At 43.1% G+C, this 22,875-nt stretch overlaps 1 protein-coding gene across 1 annotated transcript in view; it reads right to left on the bottom strand.

Moving 5' to 3' along the window:
* The window catches only part of LOC124545780 (cyclic nucleotide-gated cation channel alpha-3-like), a gene marked incomplete at its 3' end in the record, with an annotated part of 672,390 nt that overhangs the window by 304,521 nt on the left and 344,994 nt on the right, over window positions 1-22,875 (bottom strand). The window contains exon 9 of the mRNA XM_047124727.1: window positions 18,399-18,457. Within this exon, the coding sequence (XP_046980683.1) occupies window positions 18,399-18,457 (59 nt within the window). The remainder of the gene's footprint in view (window positions 1-18,398; window positions 18,458-22,875) is intronic.

The raw sequence follows: 22,875 nt of genomic DNA, 5'->3' as shown, positions 1-22,875 counted from the left end.
TTTCGGAAAGGTTTTCAGAAACAGGCATAATGTGTGATGGGATACCGCAATCACTTGTTATAGAATGTTACTTATAACCCGCCTTTATTGCAAAATTGTTTATTCACATGACCGTCTTCAGATCTGCAATTTCGGTTACAGGAGTAACCCGTCCACACACAGTAACCTTCACATACTACGTGACGCAGTCTTACAGTCTAGACCTTACTCCTTGTGACTTCGTACAGTTTCGGCGAGTGAAAATGAAGCTGAAAGGAGAGCAGTTTTCAAGTGATGAGGACCTCCTCAGGGCTCGGGACAACAAGTGTGTCTTACTCCCTACAGAAACTTGGGGAAAGTGGTTTAGGGATTGGCTTCGGAGGATGGAGAGGTTTATTCAGTGTTGTAGAAAGTACTTCGAAACAATTAAATAAATAAATATAGCAAAACTTTCCTAGAACCGTTTGTACATCACTTTACAAACTACGTTTTCGCCTCACACTGGATTTTACGTGCGTATTTTACGTTCACAAGTAGGATAACCGATGTATCTCGGACACGGATTAAGATATGCAGAAAATTTTTGAAGGTTTTTTCGAAGTAATGATTTTAGGAGTACATCGCAAAAATTACAGCTATTTAACGTGCATAGCCGCCTCGAAATCCACAGCTAGCTTTTGTACCCAAAAATCAGGTTTTTGGAGTATTTTTCGATAAGGACTAAAGATATTTGAAAACGGAGTGATGGGTCTTCTTGATAAATACCTAGAACAATTTGATGCGGTTGTTTATTATTTAGATTTCGCTTCATACATGATTTTACGTGTAGAAGTAGGGTAACTTTGAACCTATGTATCTTGGAAACGGTTCAAGATATCAAGGAAATCGTTCGACATCGACATCTTAGGAATATGTTATAAAAATTTCAGTCAATCGCTGTGCGTAGCCATTTTGGAATCCTCTGCTGCTGTTTGGTCAGCTGGTGACGGCGAAAATACAGTAAAGAACCCTCTTCTTGGGGTTTTCCCAGGAACTGTCAATGAACTGATGATGCCTCAGTAAGACGTACAGAGACCACATAAAATGCAAAAAGAATTACAGATTCTCGATTGGGTTTTAATTTAGGGAGTTTGTTAGCCAGGGGTGTACGGTAATCTCTTCGAACAACTCAGGAACACTGAGAGCTGTGAAGCACGTTGCAGTATTCTGCTGATAGCTGCCATTTTGGTGAGGAAAAAACAGACTGCGTGTAGAGGTGAAAATAGCCCCAGGGACAGATGCATAGGTGTACCGACCCACTACGGCTTCCACAATGACGAGATCACCAAATGAATGCCACGAAAACATTCCCCTGATCGTAATGCTTTCTCCTCCCATCTGGATCCTTCCAGCGACTGTTGCAGGATCGTACACTCCAATGGCCCTCCGTATGATGGAGCATAAAACGTCATTCATGTGAAGAGGCTACCTGTCGTCTCTCAGTGGACGTCCAGTTGAGGTATTGGAGTGCAAATACCAGCCTCCGTTTTCGATAAACAGCAGCTGGCCTGGGAGCATGAACCGGCCGCCCGCTGCGGCGGTCCATACGCAGCAATGTTTACTGAATGGCCGTTGAGGAGACATTGTTGGCAGATTCCTGATCCGTCTGGGCCGTCAGTTGTTCTACAGCTCCACGTCTGTTCGCCCATACACTTCTCAGAAGCCGTCATTAACCCCTGTCATCTGTTGGCCTTTGTGTACCACAGCTGCCTTGTTGCTAGTTTTGCGTAGCGCCACTTTCCTATGCACAGTATACTTTAACCACGGCTACGTGGGAACAGTTCACCAACTTAAAACATATATTGTTGCATTTACATATGTAATTACTGAGTGCTTGAGAAAGTGAAAATTTACACTAGCTATGCCCTATTAGAGTAAAATTTTTATTTTAACCCATGTACTAAGTTACACGGTCATTTACGGTTACTTTAGATCAGTCTTTAAAAACATCGTATTATTTCTATATCTAATACTGTGGGTAAATTTATGTCGTGCCAGAAGGAATCCAGGCATTTTCCGTGGTCCCAGCTTACACTGAAGTATCAAGTTGTTCCTACAGACCCGACAGTGTTCAACTTAAATCACTGTCCCCATTCCCTCTCTTCACAGCCAATTAAATTAAATTATGATCAGAGGCCAAAGAGCTTGTAGGAAGGTGGAAAGACAACTAAAGTACTAATCAGAAATGACTAAGGTAGTAAAACTGTTAATTTTATAAAAAAAACTAATGCAAGTAGTGCGGAGCAGCATACATTTGAGACAGAAGAGTGATACAAAGATACCGTGACCAGTATGAAGTTACCTTGATTAATTGTATGGACAACTAACACAGGTGTCGGCATCAACTAGCAAGTCCGTTGTATGAAAGTAGTATGTGTTCCCGAAAGAACAGATACCATTGATGACCGTTCAGTTGCTCTAGAATGAAATGGTAATTAAATCGATACCCTAGTTGCAAACAGGCGTTGATACACATCATTGGGGACATGTTGAAAATGTGTGGCCCGACCGGGACTCGAACCCGAGATCTGCTTACATGGCAGACACTCTATCCATCTTTTTTTTTTTTTTAATGGCTCTGAGCACTGTGGTCATCAGTCCCCTAGAACATAGAACTACTTAAACCTAACCAACCTGAGGACATCACACGCATCCATGCCCGAGGCAGGATTCGAACCTGCGACCGTAGTGGTCACGCAGTTCCCGACTGAAGCGCCTAAAACCGCACGGCCACACAGTCTTTCCTTTTTTTTCCTTTTGTTCGGTATTGTTGGTTGCGTTTGGTGTAGGGGGAGGTCACAAGACATCCGTTGAAGTTGATGGTTGATTCCTTTACTCGTTTTTTGTTATTAAAAAGTGCGAGCAGCCATCTGACTGAACACGCTACCGTGCCGAGGGCACAGAGGATAGTGCACCTGCAGGCACTTATCCCTTGCACGCTCCCCGTGAGACCCATATTCCCAACATGTCCACACCACTACATTCGTAGTGCGCCTTGCAGATGTTTTCCCTGCCATGTAAGCAGAATGTCTCGGGTTCGAGTCCCGGTTGGAACACACATTTTCAACATTTCCCCAATGATGTATATCAACTCCTGTTTGTAGCTACGGTGTCGATTTAATTATCATTTCAGCAAGTCCCTTGCTTGTAAGAATATCTTCCAACCGGCCCTGGGTACATATGAGGACAAGGGTCAAAGCGTGTTTATAACAAGAAGTTGCAGGTAATCCCCCAAGAACGTAAAAACCGTGCATTGTTTTCAATGATTCTCAATTCCGCAAAGAAACTCGTGAATGAACCACAATCGGCGCAACGCATAAGAAAGTATGTGTCAAGCCCAATTATATACGCGTAATCAGTGCTTTTAGAACACTTTGCAACTGAGTTCTGGTCTTAAAGGATTTTCGATGACAAAATTACAGCACTTCTACTGTGAGCCGTATATATTACCGTAGATTATACTGAGTTTGTGTTACATGTTGACACTCTGCTGTCACTGCATCCTGCCCGCTCGGAGCGCGAGCATCGCTTCAGCTGTCATAAGCTTGACTTGCTTTATTGCCCTAAAGAGTTCCGCGATTGTTTGTCGTAGACTGTGGAATAAAGTTAACGAACGGGAGTGGCAGATGTGCAGGTTTCCTTGAGTGCGTGTTTCTTCCTTGTATTCCCATACACCGGCGCGGCGGGGCAGTAGGAAGCTCGCTAGCAGCGCTAAGGGTTTTCCGTGGCGTCTCACGAGCGACGGCAGACTCCTGGCGCTGACATGCAGCAGCTGTCGGAGTGGCAAAGGGCACGAAGGCCCGCTGTTTGCTGCCTTGTTTCGCGGCTCGCCTCCCGGCGTTCAGGCTAAGGCACCGGCAGACGCGCCGGCCCGCTTTGAAATACGGACCTCGTCGGTTCGAGCTGTGTGTACGTAGGCGCTCCCGCACTTCGCAGTTAACGTCTCGCCGCCTGCCACAGACAAGATGTGTGCAACGCGCGACCGGCTCGCAGAGGAACCGGACGCACGCGTATGATACTGCAGCCGGAGCATTCTTTGTGCCTTCAGAATGGTTCTTGCAGCGGCGTGTAAGCTGTAACCAGACTTTCTGGTGGATTAAAATTCTTGTGGCGTGCTGGGATTTGAACCCGGACCATTGTCTTGCACGGACAATGTTCTTACCAACAAAGCTTTCTGCCAACGTATCTCTGCTACACTCAGAGTTTCTTACTGTCTTTACCCTCCTATTTTCTAGACACCGCGGACCTTGTCCTCCGTTGCTGCACCACAACGCGTACGTGAAGAATCTTAATGTATGCCCTAAGAAAGTTTCTATGGACCCTTGCTAATCATGTTATGTATCAATGACCTGACAGACAGCAGTAATCTCGTGCCTTTTAAAAGATGATCTGTAATGACGTATTGCATGATAAGAGTGGTGGAAAAGGTCATAATCCATACATACTATAAAAACGTATCCTTATATGTGTGTAAGTTCCACAATTCTTCCTAAACCACGGAGCCAATTTTAACCAAACGTAATACACAAATCGTTACTTCGGGCAGCAGTCACTGTGGGGTTAAGAACCACCTACCTACCGTAGTTCAGGACAGGAGGAGGATTGGGTTTAACGTCCCAACGACATCTACGTCATTAGAGACGGAACACAGACTCATATTGGCTGGCTCTGAGCACTATGGGACTTAACATCTATGGTCATCAGTCCCCAAGAACTTAGAACTACTTAAACCTAACTAACCTAAGGACAGCACACAACACCCAGCCATCACGAGGCAGAGAAAATCCCTGACCCCGCCGGGAATCGAACCCGGGAACCCGGGCGTGGGAGACTCATATTGAGTCAAGGATAAGGAAGGGAATCGGTCACGTCCTTTCCAAGGAACCATACTGGCATCTGATTTACGCGGAAAACCTAAATCTAGATGGCCGGACGCGGTTTTAAACCGTTGTCCTCCCGAATGCGAGTCCACAGTTCAGGAGATCCGTCAAAAACAATAAGATGTGTGAAAAACTGCCGCACTGACCATGATGTTAACGTTTATTACTACTTTGCTACTAAGTCTATTCGCAGCAGCATTTGCAGACAGAATCCACGTACCAGGTGTGGAAGTACGAGACCGGAATTTGGTTGCAATAATTTCATGTCTGTTGTTTGAAACCGATAAAGAATATTTTATTCAAAATAATCTCCATCGTTATTTATACATTTCTCCCTCATATCCGGCAGGCTATAAATGCCACGCCAGAAAAACAGTTCTTCTTTTGAAGCGAACCAGTCAGCAAGCCATTTTCGTACATTTTCAAACGAATTGAAGCGTTGTTCAGCGAGAACGTGTCCCAGTGATGCAAATAGATGATAATCGGACGGAGCCAAGTCTGGAGAATAAGACGCATGCCCTAGTATTTACCAACTGAACGCCTCGATCGTTTGCCTGACCCGTTTTGCTGTGTGTGATGGGTGTTGCCTTTTTCTATATTCAGGTCGTTTTTCATGTAATGCTCGATTTAAATCGATCATCTTCTGTTGGTAGCGATCAATGATAACGGTTTCACCAGGTTTTAGCAGCTCATAACAGACGACACCCTTCTGGTTTCACCAAACACAGACCGTTGTCTTATTTACAAAGCGATTTCGTCTTACAGTGGATGTAGATTGTTCGCCTGGATTCACCCATGATTTACGAATCTTAGGATTCTCAAAATATCTCCATTTTTCGTGACCTGTCTCTATTCGATGGAGAAACGACTTTCTTTTGTATATGCTGAGCAGCATTTCACAAGTGGTCATTCGAATTGCTCTCTGTCTTGCATTCATTTCATGCGAAACCCATTTTCTCACTTTCTACGCCTTTGCCATAGCTTTCAACCGATGACAAACGACTTCCTGCGTCACATTTAATTGTTCCGCGAGTTTCTGTTGAGTCTGAGTATAATCTTCATGCAATTAGCCCCGCAATCCGTTGTCTTCGAACATTTTCGGTAGTTTCCCGTGCTCGTCGTTTCTCACTTCAAAATCATCACTTTAGAATTTTTTGAGCTACTCGAAACACTGTGTTTTCTCAAGAGAATGTTCGGCGAAAGCTTCAACAAGCATTAGATGCGATTCTGCAGCTGTTTTCGAATGATACCAGAAAACCAATGCTGACCGCAAATCGTAGTTCGTAGGCACAAAACTCGACATACTTACAGGTTCGAAACAGATACCGATCCATTCAACTTAGGTTACTGTTTGTTGACATTCGTCGTCAGCCTTTACAGGAAGCAGATGGCGCTGAAAGCGCACCATCTACAGGCAAATCCCGGTTTCATACTTCTATACCTGGTATGCCACTAAATGTACCTACATAAATATATCATTGTACGACACGTAGTTCAATAGATATGACGTCATAAATACTGAGATGGATGGAAAAAAACCCACATCATGCATGAAGGTTTAATACATTTATTCTTAAATTGTTAAACTCCTACAAGCCAGTTAACTTAAAGAAATCTCTGACACCTGGGCGCGTTTGACAGCTTTCTAGGCGCATCAGTCTGAACCGCGCAACCGATACGGTCACGGGTTCGAATCCTGCCTCGGGCATGGATGTGTGCAGTGTCCTTAGGTTAGTTAGGTTTAAGTAGTTCTAAGTTCTAGGAGACTGATGACCTCAGATGTTAAGTCCCATCGTGCTTAGAGCCATTTGAACAGACAGGGAGTGCAGCAATCTGCGTCTGTTTGCTTATGAAGCTGTGGTGTACGGGGATGTGTCGTCGTTGATTGACTGTAGGAGGATTAAACTGGTTTACACAGAATTTGTAGTTTGTATGACGCATGGCAGCTTGCTCTAAACGTAGAAAAATATAAGTTAAAGCGAATGAGTAGGAAAAACAAACCCTGAATGTTAGAGTACTGCTTTAGTTTCATACAGTCACGTCGATTAAATATCTAGGCCCAAAGTTGCAAGGCAATATGAAATGGAACGAACACGTCACGTTGGTACTAGGGAAGGTGAATAATTAGCCGAGCGGTCTATGGCGCTGCAGTCATGGACTGTGCGGCTGGTCACGGCGGAGGTTCGAGTCCTCCTTCGGGCATGGGTGTGTGTGTTTGTCCTTATGATCTTTTAGGTTAAGTAATGTGTAAGCTTAGGGACTGATGACCTTAGCAGTTAAGTCCCATAAGATTTAATACACATTTGAACTTTTTTTTTTCAAGGTGAATAGTCAATTTCGTTTCATTTGGAGAATTTTGGGAAAATGTAGCTCCTCTATAAAGGAGATGGCGTATAGAACTCTAGTGCGAACAATTCTTGAGTACTGCTCGATTGTTTGGAATCCCCAGCAGGTCAGATTCAAGCAATACATCGGAGAAATTCGGAGGCATGTTTCTATTGTTACTTATAGGTTCGACCAGCACGCAAGAATTATCAAAATGCTGCGCATGTGGAATAGAAAGAGATAGTGGATAGTGAGTTTTTTTCCTGGTTTAAAATGTTTAATTTTTTCAACTCTTGATTATTGTGCGACGTAGAAAGGCTTCTCTACAGAATTTTGCCTCGGTGTGGACCGGCGTAGCATCGGGTATGACTGGATATCGCCACATACCTATGCTCAGTTCACGTGAACAGGTTCTCAGATTAGTACTGCTGGTGGGATACCACCTTCAGAGATGGTCGCCTAGGCAGGCGCGCTCGTCTAAAGCACGTATGGTAATCTATCAGATTGACAAAACTGGTCACGTTGGAGTACACTGGGGACACTGGTGAGCGGGCTGCAGCTCCGACCGCTCGCTCTCTTCTCAGCCATTCGTCGTCCGACCTAGTCACAGCGCTCTGCTCCTCTTCAGGGCAGCACGCCCTCTGCTTATCTGTCGGTAGCCTCCAGGTGCCGTAAATTCAGGCTTGTGTGCCATTAGTGGTAGAATTATGGGGAAAAAAAGCCACGTTATTCTGTCTGAACTTAGGTGTATCGTCTTCTTATTCGCCTCACCATCGCCCACACCGGGACGCCCACGTCTTGCCCACCACATCCGCTCGTAAGTCCTGAACTCAAATGGGAATATCTGGGGGGAAGACGACTCTCTTTTCGAAGAACGCTATTGAGAAAATTTAGAGACATGACATTTAAAGGTGACTGCAGAAAGATTCTACCACCGCCAACATAAATTTCTCGCCAGGACCACGAAGAAATAAGGGCTCGCTCGTAGGCTTACACGCAGTCGATTTTTCTTTGCGCTATTTGCGAGTGGAATAAGGAAAGGAAATGAGTAGTAGTGCTTCGTGTTGCCTTCCGCCATGCGCTGTACGGTGCCTTGCGGAGTATTTACGTCGATGTAAAATGATTGCATACAAAGAAGGGCAGCGCAAACGGTCACAGATATGTTTGACCAATGTGTCATCACCACGGAGAGGCTGAAAAAACCGCTCTGTGAGACGGTTCTAGCCTCCTTTCAGAGTTTCTACAATCAACTGTAAGTGATGAATATTGAGATATTGTAAAACACATCGCTCCCGTAGGGCTCGCGAAGACAAGATAAGAATGATTAGAGCGCACAGAGGAGATTAAGAAATCATTCTTTGCACGTTCCACATATGACTGGGACGGGACCAAGTCCTAATAACTGGTAGATTGTGAAGTATCCTCAGCAATGCATTACACAGCGGTTTGCAGAACATGGATGTATATGGAAATGTAGATCGAAGGAATAAAATGAAGAAAATCGCTTATCAAAACATTGAGGATTGTCTCCACATGTGATGTTGGATTCATAATACTCATCAACGCAGGTTTAGCTTGTATGCTTTTTTTGTATGCGATCGAGGTCGCCTTGTGGACCTATTCTAAACCTTGGTGTCTTTGTAATTCATTCCTGCTGTAGAATATACACTATGTGGACAAAAGTATCCGCACACCCTAAAAACATACGTTTTTCATATTAGGTGCATTGGGCTGCCACCTACTACCAGGTACTCCATATCAGTGACCTCAATACTCATTAGACATCGTGGGAGAGCAGAATAAGGCGCTCCGCGAAACTCAAGGACTTGGAACGTGGTCGGGTGATTGGGTGTCACTTGTGTCATATATCTGTACGCGAGATTTCCACACTCCTAAACATTCTTAGGTCCACTGTTTCCCATGTGATAGTAAAGTGGAAACGTGAAGGTACACGTACAACACCAAAGCGTTCAGGCCGACCCAGACCGCCGACAGTTGAAGAGGGTCGTAATGTGTAATAGGCAGACATCTATTCAGACCATCACACAGGAATTCCAAACTGCATCAGGATCCACTGCAAGTACTATGGCAGTTAGGCGGGAGGAGAGAAAACTTTGATTTCATGGTCGAGCGGTTGCTCATAAGCCACACATCACGCCGGTGAATGCCAAACGACGCCTCGCTTGGTGTAAGGAGCGTAAACATTGGAAGATTGAACAGTGGAAAAACGTCGTGTGGAATGACGAAACATGGTACACAATGTGCCCATCCGATGGCAGGGTGTGGGTATGGCGAATTCCCGGTGATCATCCTCTGCCAGCGTGAGTAGCGCCAACAGTAAAATTCGGAGCGATGGTGTTATGGTTTGTTCGTGTTTTTCATGGAGGGAGCTAACACCACTTGTTGTTTTGCAAGGCACTGTCACAGCTCATGCCTACATTGATGTTTTAAGCACCTTCTTGCTTTCCACTGTTGAAGAGCAATTCGGGGATGGCGATTACATCTTTAGACACGATTGAGTAGCTATTCAAAATCCATGGCCTATGGCGGAATGGTTACACGACAATAACATCACAGAGTCCTTACCCGAATCCTATAGGGGGCTGACTGAATCGTAATGCCTCCACTGTGGTAATCCTTCAACAGTTGACAGCATTGGATGTGGCGGGTACTGGCTTGTTCTATACCTTCTTCTCTACAGCTCCAGTTGGCGGGAAGCTTAGCATTGAACGGTAGTGTTGCTACAGTGTAAAGTACGGAAACCTGTGCAGACGGTGAGTCTATGCGATTTAAACAACTTGCAGTCATTGAATTCTTGACAGCAGAAGGTGTCACCCCAAAGGAGATTCATCAGAGAATGAAAGCAGTTTATGGCGATTGTGTTGATGTCAGCACTGTGCGTCGTCATTCTCGTAACGCGAGAGAAGTTCCGGGCAAATTTCAAGTCTGTGCGCTTTCGTTTCAGGAGTCAGCATACGGAGTACCCATCGTGCACAGATCTTCTGATAGCCAAGCAAAGCAATAATGTGTCCCACACGTTCTTGTGAAATGCCGATTGTGCTTGCAGTTTCTCCCTGAGTGATACGACGATCGTCCTGAATCTACCCGTCAACATTTTGCTTGTGAAACTCGGTGGTTGCTGTCACAGGACGTCCAACTCTTTGTTTGCCACGCGGGTGAGACGTTCCCGCGTCAACGTCTTTAAACTCACTCTCCCAATGACGCACAGTACCCACATCAACACAATCACCAAAAATGCTTTCATTCTCTGATGAATCTCCTTTGGGATGACACCTTTTGCTGTCAAGAATTCACTGAATGCAACTTCCTTAAATCGCATTGACCGACCGTCATAGCAGAGTTCCATACATTACACTGTAACAGCACAACCGTTCAATGCTAAGGCTTCCCGCCAACTGTAGCTGTAGAGAAGAGGCTACGGAACATGCCAATACCTGCCGAATACCAATGCTGCCAACTGTTGAAGAGTTACGAAGGTGGAGGCATTACTTTTCAGTCAACCCCCGAATATCATGTTTATTATTGGTCTGCGTCGTTATTATCTTCGGTGTGATTTTGTACTCAATGTAACCAGTGTCTCAACCACTAAGCAAAACGGCGATTACTTTGTAACCGTTGCCTTTCTCTAAACTTTGTCCTGCACTCTCCGACGAAAAATACCGATTCTTCTATGTTTCACCCTGAGCCACTACGTTCTTCGTTCAGTATTTCATCAAAGACCTCAATTATTAAAAAGGAAATCTTCATCTTCGTTATTCGTAACTGGTTTTTGAAGCTCTAGAAGTAGACCCGTTTGGAGACAAAATTATGGGGATGCAGATAGGTCTATTATGCAAATGACTGTCGTTTATAAGTGACCGCATTTGTTTTTCCACCTTTGTCCCATCATGAGTGAATACTTTCAATCACTTCTGCAAAATGTAAATATGTTGCAAATAATACACAAGTGGCCATTGACATTAATACACCAAGAAGAAATGCAGATGATAAACGGGTATTCATTGGACAAATAAATTATACTAGAACTGACATGTGATTACATTTTCACGCAGTTTGGGTGCATAGATCCTGAGAAATCAGTACCCAGAACAACCACCTCTGGCCGTAATAACGGCCTTGATACGCCTGGGCATTGAGTCGAACATAGCTTGGATGGCGTGTACAGGTACAGCTGTCCATGCAGCTTAAACACGATATCACAGTTCACCAAGAGTAGTGACTGGCGTATTGTGACGAGCCAGTTGCTCGGCCACCATTGACCAGACGTTTTCAATTGGTGAGAGATGTGGAGAATGTGCTGGCCAGGGTAGCAGTCGAACATTTTCTGTATCCAGAAAGGCCCGTATAGGACCTGCAACATGCGGTCGTGCGTTATCCTACTGAAATGTAGGGTTTCGCTGGGATCGAACGAAGGGTAGAGGCACGGGTCGTAACACAACTGAAATGTAACGTCCGCTGTTCAAAGTGCCATCAATGCGAACAAGAGGTGGCCGAGAGGTGTAACCAATGACACCCCATACCATCACGCCGGGTGATACGCCAGTAAGGCGATGACGAATGTTGTTGTTGTTGTCTTCAGTCCTGAGACTGGTTTGATGCAGCTCTCCATGCTACTCTATCCTGTGCAAGCTTCTTGATCTCCCAGTACTTACTGCAACCTACATCCTTCTGAATCTGCTTAGTGTATTCATCTCTTGGTCTCCCTCTACAATTTTTACCCTCCACGCTGCCCTCCAATGCTAAATTTGTGATCCCTTGACGCCTCAGAACATGTCCTACCAACCGGTCCCTTCTTCTTGTCAAGTTGTGCCACAAACTCCTCTTCTCCCCAATTCTATTCAATACCTCCTCATTAGTTATGTGGTCTACCCATCTAATCTTCAGCATTATTCTGTAGCTCCACATTTCGAAAGCTTCTATTCTCTTCTTGTCCAAACTATTTATCGTCCATGTTTCACTTCTATACATGGCTACACTCCATACAAATACTTTCAGAAACGACTTCCTGACACTTAAATCTATACTCGATTTAACAAATTTCTCTTCTTCAGAAACGCTTTCCTTGCCATTGCCAGTCTACATTTTATATCCTCTCTACTTCGACCATCATCAGTTATTTTTCTCCCCAAATAGCAAAACTCCTTTACTACTTTAAGTGTCTCATTTCCTAATCTAATTCCCTCAGCATCACCCGACTTAATTCGACTACATTCCATTATCCTCGTTTTGCTTTTGTTGATGTTCGTCTTATATCCTCCTTTCAAGACACTGTCCATTCCGTTCAACTGCTCTTCCAAGTCCTTTGCTGTCTCTGACAGAATTACAATGTCATCGGCGAAACTCAAAGTTTTTATTTCTTCTCCATGGACTGTAATACCTACTCTGCTCAATATACAGATTGAATAACATCGGGGATAGGCTACAACCCTGTCTCACTCCCTTCCCAACAGCTGCTTCCCTTTCATGCCCCTCGTCTCTTATAACTGCCATCTGGTTTCTGTGCAAATTGTAAATAGCTTTTCGCTCCCTGTATTTTACCCCTGCCATCTTTAGAATTTGAAAGAGAGTATTCCATTCAACATTGTCAAAAGCTTTCTGTAAGTCTACAAATACCAGAAATGTAGGTTTCCCTTCCCTTAATCTAGCTTCTAAGATAAGTCGTAGGGTCAGTATTGCCTCACGTGTTCCAACATTTCTACGGAATCCAAACTGATCTTCGCCGAGGTCGGCTTCTACCAGTTTTTCCATTCGTCTGTAAATATTTCGCGTTAGTATTTTGCAGTTGTGACTTGTTAAACTGATAGCTCGGTAATTTTCACATCTGTCAACACCTGCTTTCTTTGGGATTGGAATTCGCTTCCAATGTGCGTTCACCGTGATGTCGCCAAACACGGATGGGACCATGATGATGCTGTAAGCAGAACCTGGATTCATCCGAAAAAATGACGTTTTGCCATTCGTGCACCGAGTTTCATCGTTGAGTACACCATCGCAGGTGCTCCTGTCTGTGATGCAGCGTCAAGGGTAACCGTAGCCATGGTCTCCGAGCTGATAGTCCATGCTGCTGCTAACGTCGTCGAACAGTTCGTGCAGATGGTTGATGTCTTGCAAACGTCCCCATTTGTTGACTCAGGGATCGAGACGTGGCTGCACAATCCGTTACAGCCATGCGGATAAGATGCCTGACATCTCGACTGCTAGTGATACGAGGCCGTTGGGATACAGCACGGCGTTCCGTATTACCCTCATGAACCCACCGATTCCATATTCTGCTAACAGTCATCGGATCTCGACCAACGCGGACAGCAACGTCACGATACGATAATCCGCAATCGCGATAGGCTACAATCCGACCTTTATCAAAGTCGGAAACGCGATGGTACGCATTTCTCCTCCTTACACGAGGCATCACAACAACGTTTCACCAGGCAACGCCGGTCAACTGCTGTTTGTGTATGAGAAATCGGTTGGAAACTTTCCTCATGTCAGCACGTTGTAGGTGTCGCCACCGGCGCCAACGTTGTGTGAATGCTCTGAAAAGCTAATCATTTGCATAACGCAGCATCTTGTTCCTGCCGGTTAAATTTCGCGTCTGTAGCACGTCATCTTCATGGTGTAGCAATTTTAATGGCCAGTAGTGTAATTACCCTAAGTAACTTGGGCCTAAAACACTTTGTCTGTTGTAGTTATTTGTGTGTGATTTTTCATGGAAGATGAGCATACAGATCACAACAGATATTTCGAAACTAACTATAAGTAATCGCAAAATAAAGATGCTAAACTTTTCGCCCAACGTAATTAGGTTTATACGTTAAGTGACCTATTTACTCGCCAACCAGAGCCATAATGACATTATTTAGTTGCTGATGATAAGCTACCAATATACAATAATGTAAAGAAGTTCCTACAAAACTTAACAATGTAGAAAACTTAGGTAATAACAACAACACATATGAATTGTCTTAGGCCTAATCTCATTATAATTATTACTACTTAAAACATATTCACATTTTACACAACTGAGTAAATGTATTCATTGAAGATGGTAGAAATGTGCTGAAATATGCATGCTCACTTATAAACAACAGTTGTTTGGATAACTTGCGCGGACCGAGCGAACTGGCGCAGCGGCTGGTACACTGGACTCGCATTCGGGAGGACTACGGTTCAATCCGGGGTCCGGCAATCCTGGATTAGGTTTTCCGTAATTTCCCTACATCACTTCGGGCAAATGCTGGGATGGTTCCTTTGAAAGGACACGGTCGACTTTCTTCTCTATCCTTCCCTAACCCGATGGGACCGATGACCTCGCTGTTTGGTCCCCTTCACCAAAACCAACGAACCATCCAACCAACCATAACATGCGCACTTGAATTTCCAGAATCTTCTTCTTTATGTTGTCACATCATGTCTTCTCCAATCCGCATAAATGTTTCCATTGTGTTGCATAGTTGTTGCCACTCTCTTATCGTAGACATTTCATTACCACGCATTGGAGGACTCCGTATATGGTAAGTCAACTAAGAGTTTCAAATTTCAGTTAAAAAAAAAAAAAAGGCATTAGGCCTTATTTTGTTTTGCCTGCTAAGGTACCATCCCTCCCTCCGTCTTACTTGTCTTCTTCTCTGGCTTAAATCTTCTACTCTTCACTCATTCTTTTGTAATGTTCACTCCAGTTTATCTTATTTTCTTGTATTTTATTGATGGTGTTAAATACATTCAGTTCTTCTTCAGTTTCCGAACTTCGAAATCTGTCGCCTCTTGTGCACTACTTCGCTGCTCTTAGAAACCTTTGTATGCGACTTCCTTGAAGTTTACTTGTACCCCACAAATCAGTTTCGTAGACAAGAACACTAGAGCTGCCATTGTCTTATAAAATCTCGGTTATTCTTCTACATATATACACAGACTTCTCTAATTCTGCTCTACGTCTTCGTCATACTCATATGTAGCGTCACAATCTAAATACAGATCGAATCTGTTCTATTCTACATCACAATTATAGTCCGTACATGATATTTCTCTTCGAAAGCCATTGATTTGGTCTTCTTTTCTGAAATAGTCAAACGGCATTCTTCATGAACCTTACCAAATAACTCTTTTTCTCTTTGTAGGTCACCTTCATTATCCAGCAGCAGTGTGGCGTCGTCTACATATTTAACAAAAAGTATTTCTTTGAATAATTCATCTAAAAGTAGGAAGTAAAATAGATTAGAGAAAGATTTGACGGCATTTGAATGATCTTCAGGCCATACAAGAGCTGGAGACCGCACAATCTACGTAATACATCTAACAGATGTCTTCTACCACTCTTTAAAATTCAATATTCTAACTTAAACACTGAACTTCAAATTCTCAATCTGCATCTCTTTTGCTCTAAACAATTTGGAGCGTCTTTCAAAGGTGCGTCAAATGTTGCACTAATGTATTTTGTTTCTTACTTTTAGGCCAGTCATTTCACAAAATATTTGTTGGCTTTTTAAAAAAAAAAAAAAAAAAAAAAAAACAGTGCTGTAAATACATCAGCTGTTAGCTGTCTACTGACCCACAGTTTCAAGAGCCCGATGTTACAGCTGCAAAATACTTACGTGCAGAAACTGCGCAAATGCTGTGTCTGTTATGCGCTACGAAATGTAATATCGTCTATAGAATTTTCCGTCTGCATTTCCCAGTACGCTTTGTCGTGGTGCTGTTGCTTATCAAGCGTGCCCAATAAGGAAGTTATTTAAATGTGTTAGAGCTTGAGGAAAATAAGTTTTTATTTTATGCAAATTAATAAAAAAAATTTACATGAGTGTAGGAGAAGAGAAGTGGTAATGAATATCAAAAGGTACGTTTTTTCAGACAATACGGTGACACTGCTTTCTTCGGGTACTGATTTATACCGTCGTTCCTGAAAAAGGATTCATGTTTTTAGGTGTACGTCACATTTTACATCTTGTGCCCACAATCGTTTTATCCTGAAACTCTTTCATAGGCCCTTGTTTGCATAAAAACAACAACATAGGATTGTGCGGTCTGCCCCAATGCAAAGCACTTTTGTTTTTATTTTGATATTTTTTTTGGAACCTGGTTTCAGAGAAAATATCGCCATCATCAGTGGATTTTTTTCTTTATTCTAAAACATCCAAAAATAGCATCGCTATAAGCATTACAAAACATTATTACATGTGTGCTGCTTGATTCCTTTTTTTGCCGTTATTTCCGGCATATCCTCTGTGTTTTGTTGCCTTTTCTTCGGAATACAGCATGTCATCTGTAACTGTGTGAGTACCTGTTGTTAACAAATATGAGAAAGTCATCACATATAAGTCAACGCTAGGCTGTTGGGAACTGCGGTAGTGTGCTGAATACAGTCTTGGTGTTCAATAGGGTGTTACGTAATTGGTCTTGTACTCACGTTCGCTGTTCGGCTTGCAGTTGCTTTTGAACACAGGAAAAAACTTTTGCACCTTGGTCGTAATTCAAAACATTACGCCATTTTACTGTGCGCTTGTGTCACGAAAATATTTCGCATATTGCAACAAAAGCAAAAACCATCCTGTGGCTTAAAGTAAATATGGTGCGAGGGTGGTTTGAAAAGTTCTCGGAATCACCACGAGAGATCAGCGCTAGCGCAACGGGTTGTCCACATGTTATTCACTGGACTGTTGCCTGTAAACGTGCCTCGTCAGCGCTCTTGGAAGAGAGCTGTGGCGATGACGTGGCTCAGTTTTTGTTCCCGTGTAGTGATTACGAAGATGGAGAAAAACGAGATTCGAGCAGTGATTAAGTACTTCGTAAAGAAAGGACATTCATGCCGATTTCCAGAATACACTGGGGGACTCTGCTCCTTCATATTCAACAGTTGCCAAGTGGAGAAATGAATTTAAATTTGTTCGGAAGAGCTTAGAAGATGATCCGCGCAGTGGTCGGCCGAGATGTGTCATTACTCCGAAAAACATTGCTACAGTGCACAAAATGGTCACGGGGCATCACCGATTGAAACTGCGTGAAATTGCTCTCCTTGCCAGATGTCATCTGAAAGGGTATGTCACATTTTAACTGAAAAACTAGAAACGAAAATTTTATCTACCAAATGGGTGACACGGCTCTTGATGCTGGACCAAAAACATGTTCCGTCGCCGTGGCGAAATTACACGAACTAAGGTATGAATTGTTGCCACAACCGCCTTATCCACCTGATATGATGGCTCCGTCAGACTTCCCTCTCTTACCAAAACGGAAAGTGTTTCTTGGTGGACGAAGATTCACTTCAAACGATGAATCGATAGCCGGAGTTTGCAACTATTTTGCTGGCTGGAGGAAACTCCTTTTCGAGATGGGATCAAGGCACAGGAACACCGTTGGACCAAGTGCATTAATCTAAAAGGACATTACAGTGAAAAATAAAAAAACGTTTCAGTGATGTAAGTACTCTTTGTCTATTCCGTTGCGAGAAATTTCCAAACCACCCTCCTATTGTGAAACTATTCGTAGAATAAATAAATGGAACCAAACAGTACACAAGTGGTTCAAATGGCTCTAAGCACTATGGGACTTAACATCTGAGGTCATAAGTCCCCTAGACTTACAACTACTTAAACCTAACTAACCTAAGGACATCACACACATCCATGCCCGAGGCAGGATTCGAACCTGCGACTGGAGCAGCAGCGCGGTTCCGGACTGAAGCGCCTAGAACCGCTCGGTCATTACGGCCGTCAGTACATATGTAATACGTTTTTTAATGTTTATAATGATGATATTTTTTCATGTTTTAGAGCAAATAAAAACCCAGTGATGATGGCGATATTGTGCTCAAACTACTTTGAGAAATAAAATAAAATAAATAAAAACAGAAGTGTTTTATATCTAGGCGGATCCATATTCCCATATTGTTGTAGCTTGGGGTGTTTTTAAGAATGAAGTGTAATAAGATTTATTTATTTGTGTGTATTCAAAACGAATACTTTAAACAAATTTTTAGAGTTAAGAGCAGTAAAAATGTTATCAAATAAATAGTTAAGACATCTACAAAAGAAAGTTAATTCACCTACCGATATGATAGCCGGAATCCGAGGAACGGATTTTCGGAGAGGTAATGGTGTCTGTGTAATAGAGGCAGCAGCAATGAGGAAACTACGCTAAACGTGAGTGTGCTGCTGGACTTACCCACTATGGTGGCAAATATGAAGACGCCGATGAGATAGCTGACGATGGTGAAGATGTATCTGGAATGATAAGCAGACAGTGTCTAGAGCACGCTTATGGCAGAGTCTCGCCTAGGAACAAGAGCTTCATATAATCATAAGCCAGAACTGTACTTAATTGGTTTTTGCTTTGTAGACATACCTTGCATTTGCATTTGCTGCCTGAATATTGCATACTTACAAAAATGCATAATTTGTAAAAGAAAGTATAAAAACTAAACAAAAAGCAACATAATTAGCTGAACACTTATCAGTTCCTGTTATAGTTATCGTCTAATAGTCTCATAAATTACAGTCATAAACTATAAACTATTATTAACCAGTACAAAATAAAAAAAAAGATACTGCTACTTAACTGTCGCAAAACTGAAGTAGTATACATAATTTAAAGCTAAACACAAAGTTTTCGAACAGTAAATTAGTTCAGGATAAGAGGCTGTTCGAAAACTTTGGATTTTCTTTAATGGCTTTAAATTGTAAGCCAGTATTTTCCCGAATGAAATTTTGTAATAAACGTTTGACCAAATGATTTGTATCGAATCCTGAATAACCGACGAACAGCCTCCAAAATCCTGCTCCATTTTTTTTAATTTTTTGAAAAATAATGAATAGTTTAGGTTGTATCTCAAAATGGAAAAGTGGTGAGTAGGATACAAAGTTTGTCTCATAATTATGAATTCACAGCGACGGAGAAATCTTTCGCGCTCCTCCGTACGTGGTAGAGGATGTTTTATGAAAAATCTACCTGCAAACAGCTTCAATGAAAACACTAAGGAAATCGACACTCTCATAGATGTCGAATCACTGCAGGAGTCGGCGAAGTAAATAAAACTCCAAGGGTAGGTGTTTCTTTTAATAACAGCGCAATATGTACGCAGCAAATAATGGCAAAAGATCTCTCATACCTGTTTTTCTGAACTCAGTACTTGTCTGCAAAGGTCAAGGTTTCCTCCGCACACAAAGGCTATAGCGTGTTTCCGTTATGTTGACAGATAACCATATATTTCTGCCTGTTACTGCGTAATTGCTGTAATGCTTTATTCATGTTAGCTGTTACGTTAATTACTACGGAAACTTTCTGTCGATGTGCAGTTTAACGAGGAATAGCGTTAAGATACAATGTTTTTCGTAACACTTCTCCTTTGCGTGAAATATACGCTGCCTGGTAAAAAGTTTGAACACCATGGAGGGAGTCAGGGCAGCAGAAGATGAGGGATTAGGCTTTGGTATTGGCTTTTTGTAACGTCTATTCACGCAATGATTAATTGCTTTACGTCAAGGCATCAAGACACAGCGGTGGTTAACGGCTTTGTGTTAATAGCTACCATCCTTTCTTCTAATCAACAAATCACAGGTATTGGGTTCTGGAGTACAGCGATGGACCTATCAGTAAATTTATGGGAGTAGCCAGACCTAAGCTGCAGTCCTTTGAATGAGGAGCCCACATTTCAGGCACTGTGTTGCTGATCATTATCTTGCTGTTAAGCGAGCCTCATGAGAGCGCTGAACTAAGTGGACGATTTTCTCCTCTGATTTTTCTAGAGGTATCTCTTCGAATTACTGTGAGACAGTGCTACCAAAGATCCAGAACAGTTATCCAAAATGTATATAGGGTCATCGTGGCCTCATATTGCTACAACCGTCATCACTCGAATCCAAGTTAAGCATGTCTTTTCAAAATTAGGTGAATTACCACCAACCCCTCCAAATTATGATGGTTGGAGCCCAAGGTGATGAAGGTTCAGAACAATTTCCAGGTAAGGGTGTAGGGGGGAAAAGTCACGTGTTCCGCTATTCGATGCAGTTTGATACTGTCGGCACCAGGAGCTCAATTACATATCCTTTCTGCAGCTATATGTTTTTAATCAATTGCATCAGAACAACAAAAAAATTGCGCTAGGGTCAGAGCGTCCAAGTGTCGAACACAAAGCCGCAGGAAAAACATTGCACTACTCAACCACGATGTTATTGCATTGGCAGATATCGGAAACAGGCGGTAACGTTATAGTAAACAATTACGATGTTGAGTAAGTAGCATGCATCGCATTGTCAATACTTGCAGGTCAACAGCGCATGCACCATCAATCCCGATTACGCCCAGACTCACAATAAGCCGACCGAAACGCCCTCCCTCCCAGATGAAGGATTATTGTGGCCGACCAATAACTGACCGGCCTGCTCTTTATGCTGACTGCATGTGAGATATGAGTTCCTTTAAGAGTATGGAAGATTGATATCGGACTTGGTCCAAAACCCTCTCACAGACAGTATCTCAGAAGCTCACTGATGGAAATAGCAAGCGCTATACCATGAAGGAAAAGTTCGGTATTTATCAAGTTTTGTGAAGACTTCCATCGCAACACAGGTTATGATGAAATAAGGGCTCTAAGCGGCGAGGTCATCAGCGTCCTTGGTTGAAACAAAAACGATCGAGGATGGACAATCAGGTTTAAAACCAAGTTGTATCCACACACATCTATTGAAAGAAACCCTGACATTGTCAAGTTTGCCCGGGTTCCCGGGTTCGATTCCCGGCGGGGTCAGGGATTTTCTCTGCCTCGTAATGACTGGGTGTTGTGTGATGTCCTTAGGTTAGTTAGGTTTAAGTAGTTCTAAGTTCTAGGGGACTGATGACCATAGATGTTAAGTCCCATAGTGCTCAGAGCCATTGTGAAGTTTATAGAAAACCAACAATACAAATCAGACAAAACACAGAACAATTACTACGTAAAATCAACGATAAAATACCAGCATAGACACCGTTAAAAATGGACTCTGTGGCTGGATGACAACTTAGATGTAATAGATGACCCAGGCACTCTGTTAAAATAGTACACCCAGTGTTTTGGGAAGAAGTCTAGACATCACACAGAATCTTAGATCACGAATCACACGCGCCTCATTATCATTTAAAACTGACGGCAAGTCCTGTGCGGAACCCAGATCTGTTCTTAGGTTGTCATACGAAATATATTCAGTTAAAATATGTCGTATTGACAGCTGTGTTTCACGCCTCTGACGCACTGAGGGCTCATCGCAACGTAAGGGAAATCCTTGAGTGGCAACGGGCAATGTCCCGTGCCTTGTATGGCCTGCTTCTTCAACTCATCACGGTCACGCTGAAGGTTTCACAGAACACCTCCTATTATTCCTCAAGTGCAACCACCGACACATGGTCTTCTGGATGAAAAAAAAAAAACGACTATTCGTTTAAAAGCGATGTCCATAATCAACTTTTATATGGGGTGTGATCACAGGGGCACAAATACATTCTTGTATTGGTCGTCACATGGTAGCAAACCGTCTGAATATCATCTTGAGAAATTTACTGCCACGCCCAAAACACATGCTATGCCCCTGAAGATTACTGCCTGGAGACTACTGTAAAAGCACGTGTCACCATCACATCCCAGACGTGCTATGGAAGTGGAAAATTAAGCAACCGGGCAGTCCACCAAGGGATCTGTAAGTTCCACAAGTAATTTGTAGTGTGATGACTTGAAACATCCTGCTGGAGCACGCAGTTGATACCATGTTGAAAAGTACAACGACAGGATGTTCTGGGTGGTTATAATTAAACTTACCCTATTTCACACGGTACAACACGGAAACTAATTACCATCCAGAGTATGGGGTGCATGATTTTCAAGCGTCACAGCGCCATCGTCCATTTCCAACTATGGCCACCAGGTGCCATGACCAGTCATCGTGATTCAATCGCAGTGCACTTGTTGACATGTCACATGAGCTTGCACAAAAGGAGGGGGGTCATTACTGGTGAAGCTCTATTATTAAAAAGACAGGGGTTTTGCAGTTGCACTTCGAGGATATCATCGCCTAGAAGGACTACGGAGGGGTCCTCTTTCTCCACCGGCTGAGCGGAGCATGATGTAGAAGTTCGAATCAACTGGAGAATTCGGTATCGCTCCGGGAAGAGGCCAACGACGGATTGCACCACAGGTGGTTGACGAAATCACTGTTGCTATGGCAGACAACGCTGCACTCAATTCCCGTATTTCAGGCAGTGCACGTGATGTGACAACGCAGTTGAACATCCCATGGTCTACTGTACGGTATGTGCTTCGAACCATTCTCAAATGGTATCTGTACAACATCCCACCCTTTGTGATTTCTGGTTATCGGGCTACGCGAAGGACAGGGCTTACCAGTGGAACACTCACACATGCGCTGATCTGAAGTTCGGCATATCAAGAGACATAGCCAGCACACCTACGGACATGTTTCGTTATGCCCTGGAGAATACAATCCTGCGCTTTCAGACTTTTCTGGGCATTGATGGGCACCATATTGAGCCCTAGCATTAATGGTGCCGTTACGTAATGGTATGATGTACCGTAGCAGCACATTAGAAGTGTTGCAGTTGAATTGATTCTGCGTTATTACTCTACCCCATATCCTTGACATTAATGCTACCAAGT

Source organism: Schistocerca americana, chromosome 8, assembly GCF_021461395.2.
Source record: "Schistocerca americana isolate TAMUIC-IGC-003095 chromosome 8, iqSchAmer2.1, whole genome shotgun sequence".
Taxonomy (NCBI): Eukaryota; Metazoa; Arthropoda; class Insecta; order Orthoptera; family Acrididae; genus Schistocerca; species Schistocerca americana.
This window is presented reverse-complemented; position numbering and strand designations above follow the sequence as displayed.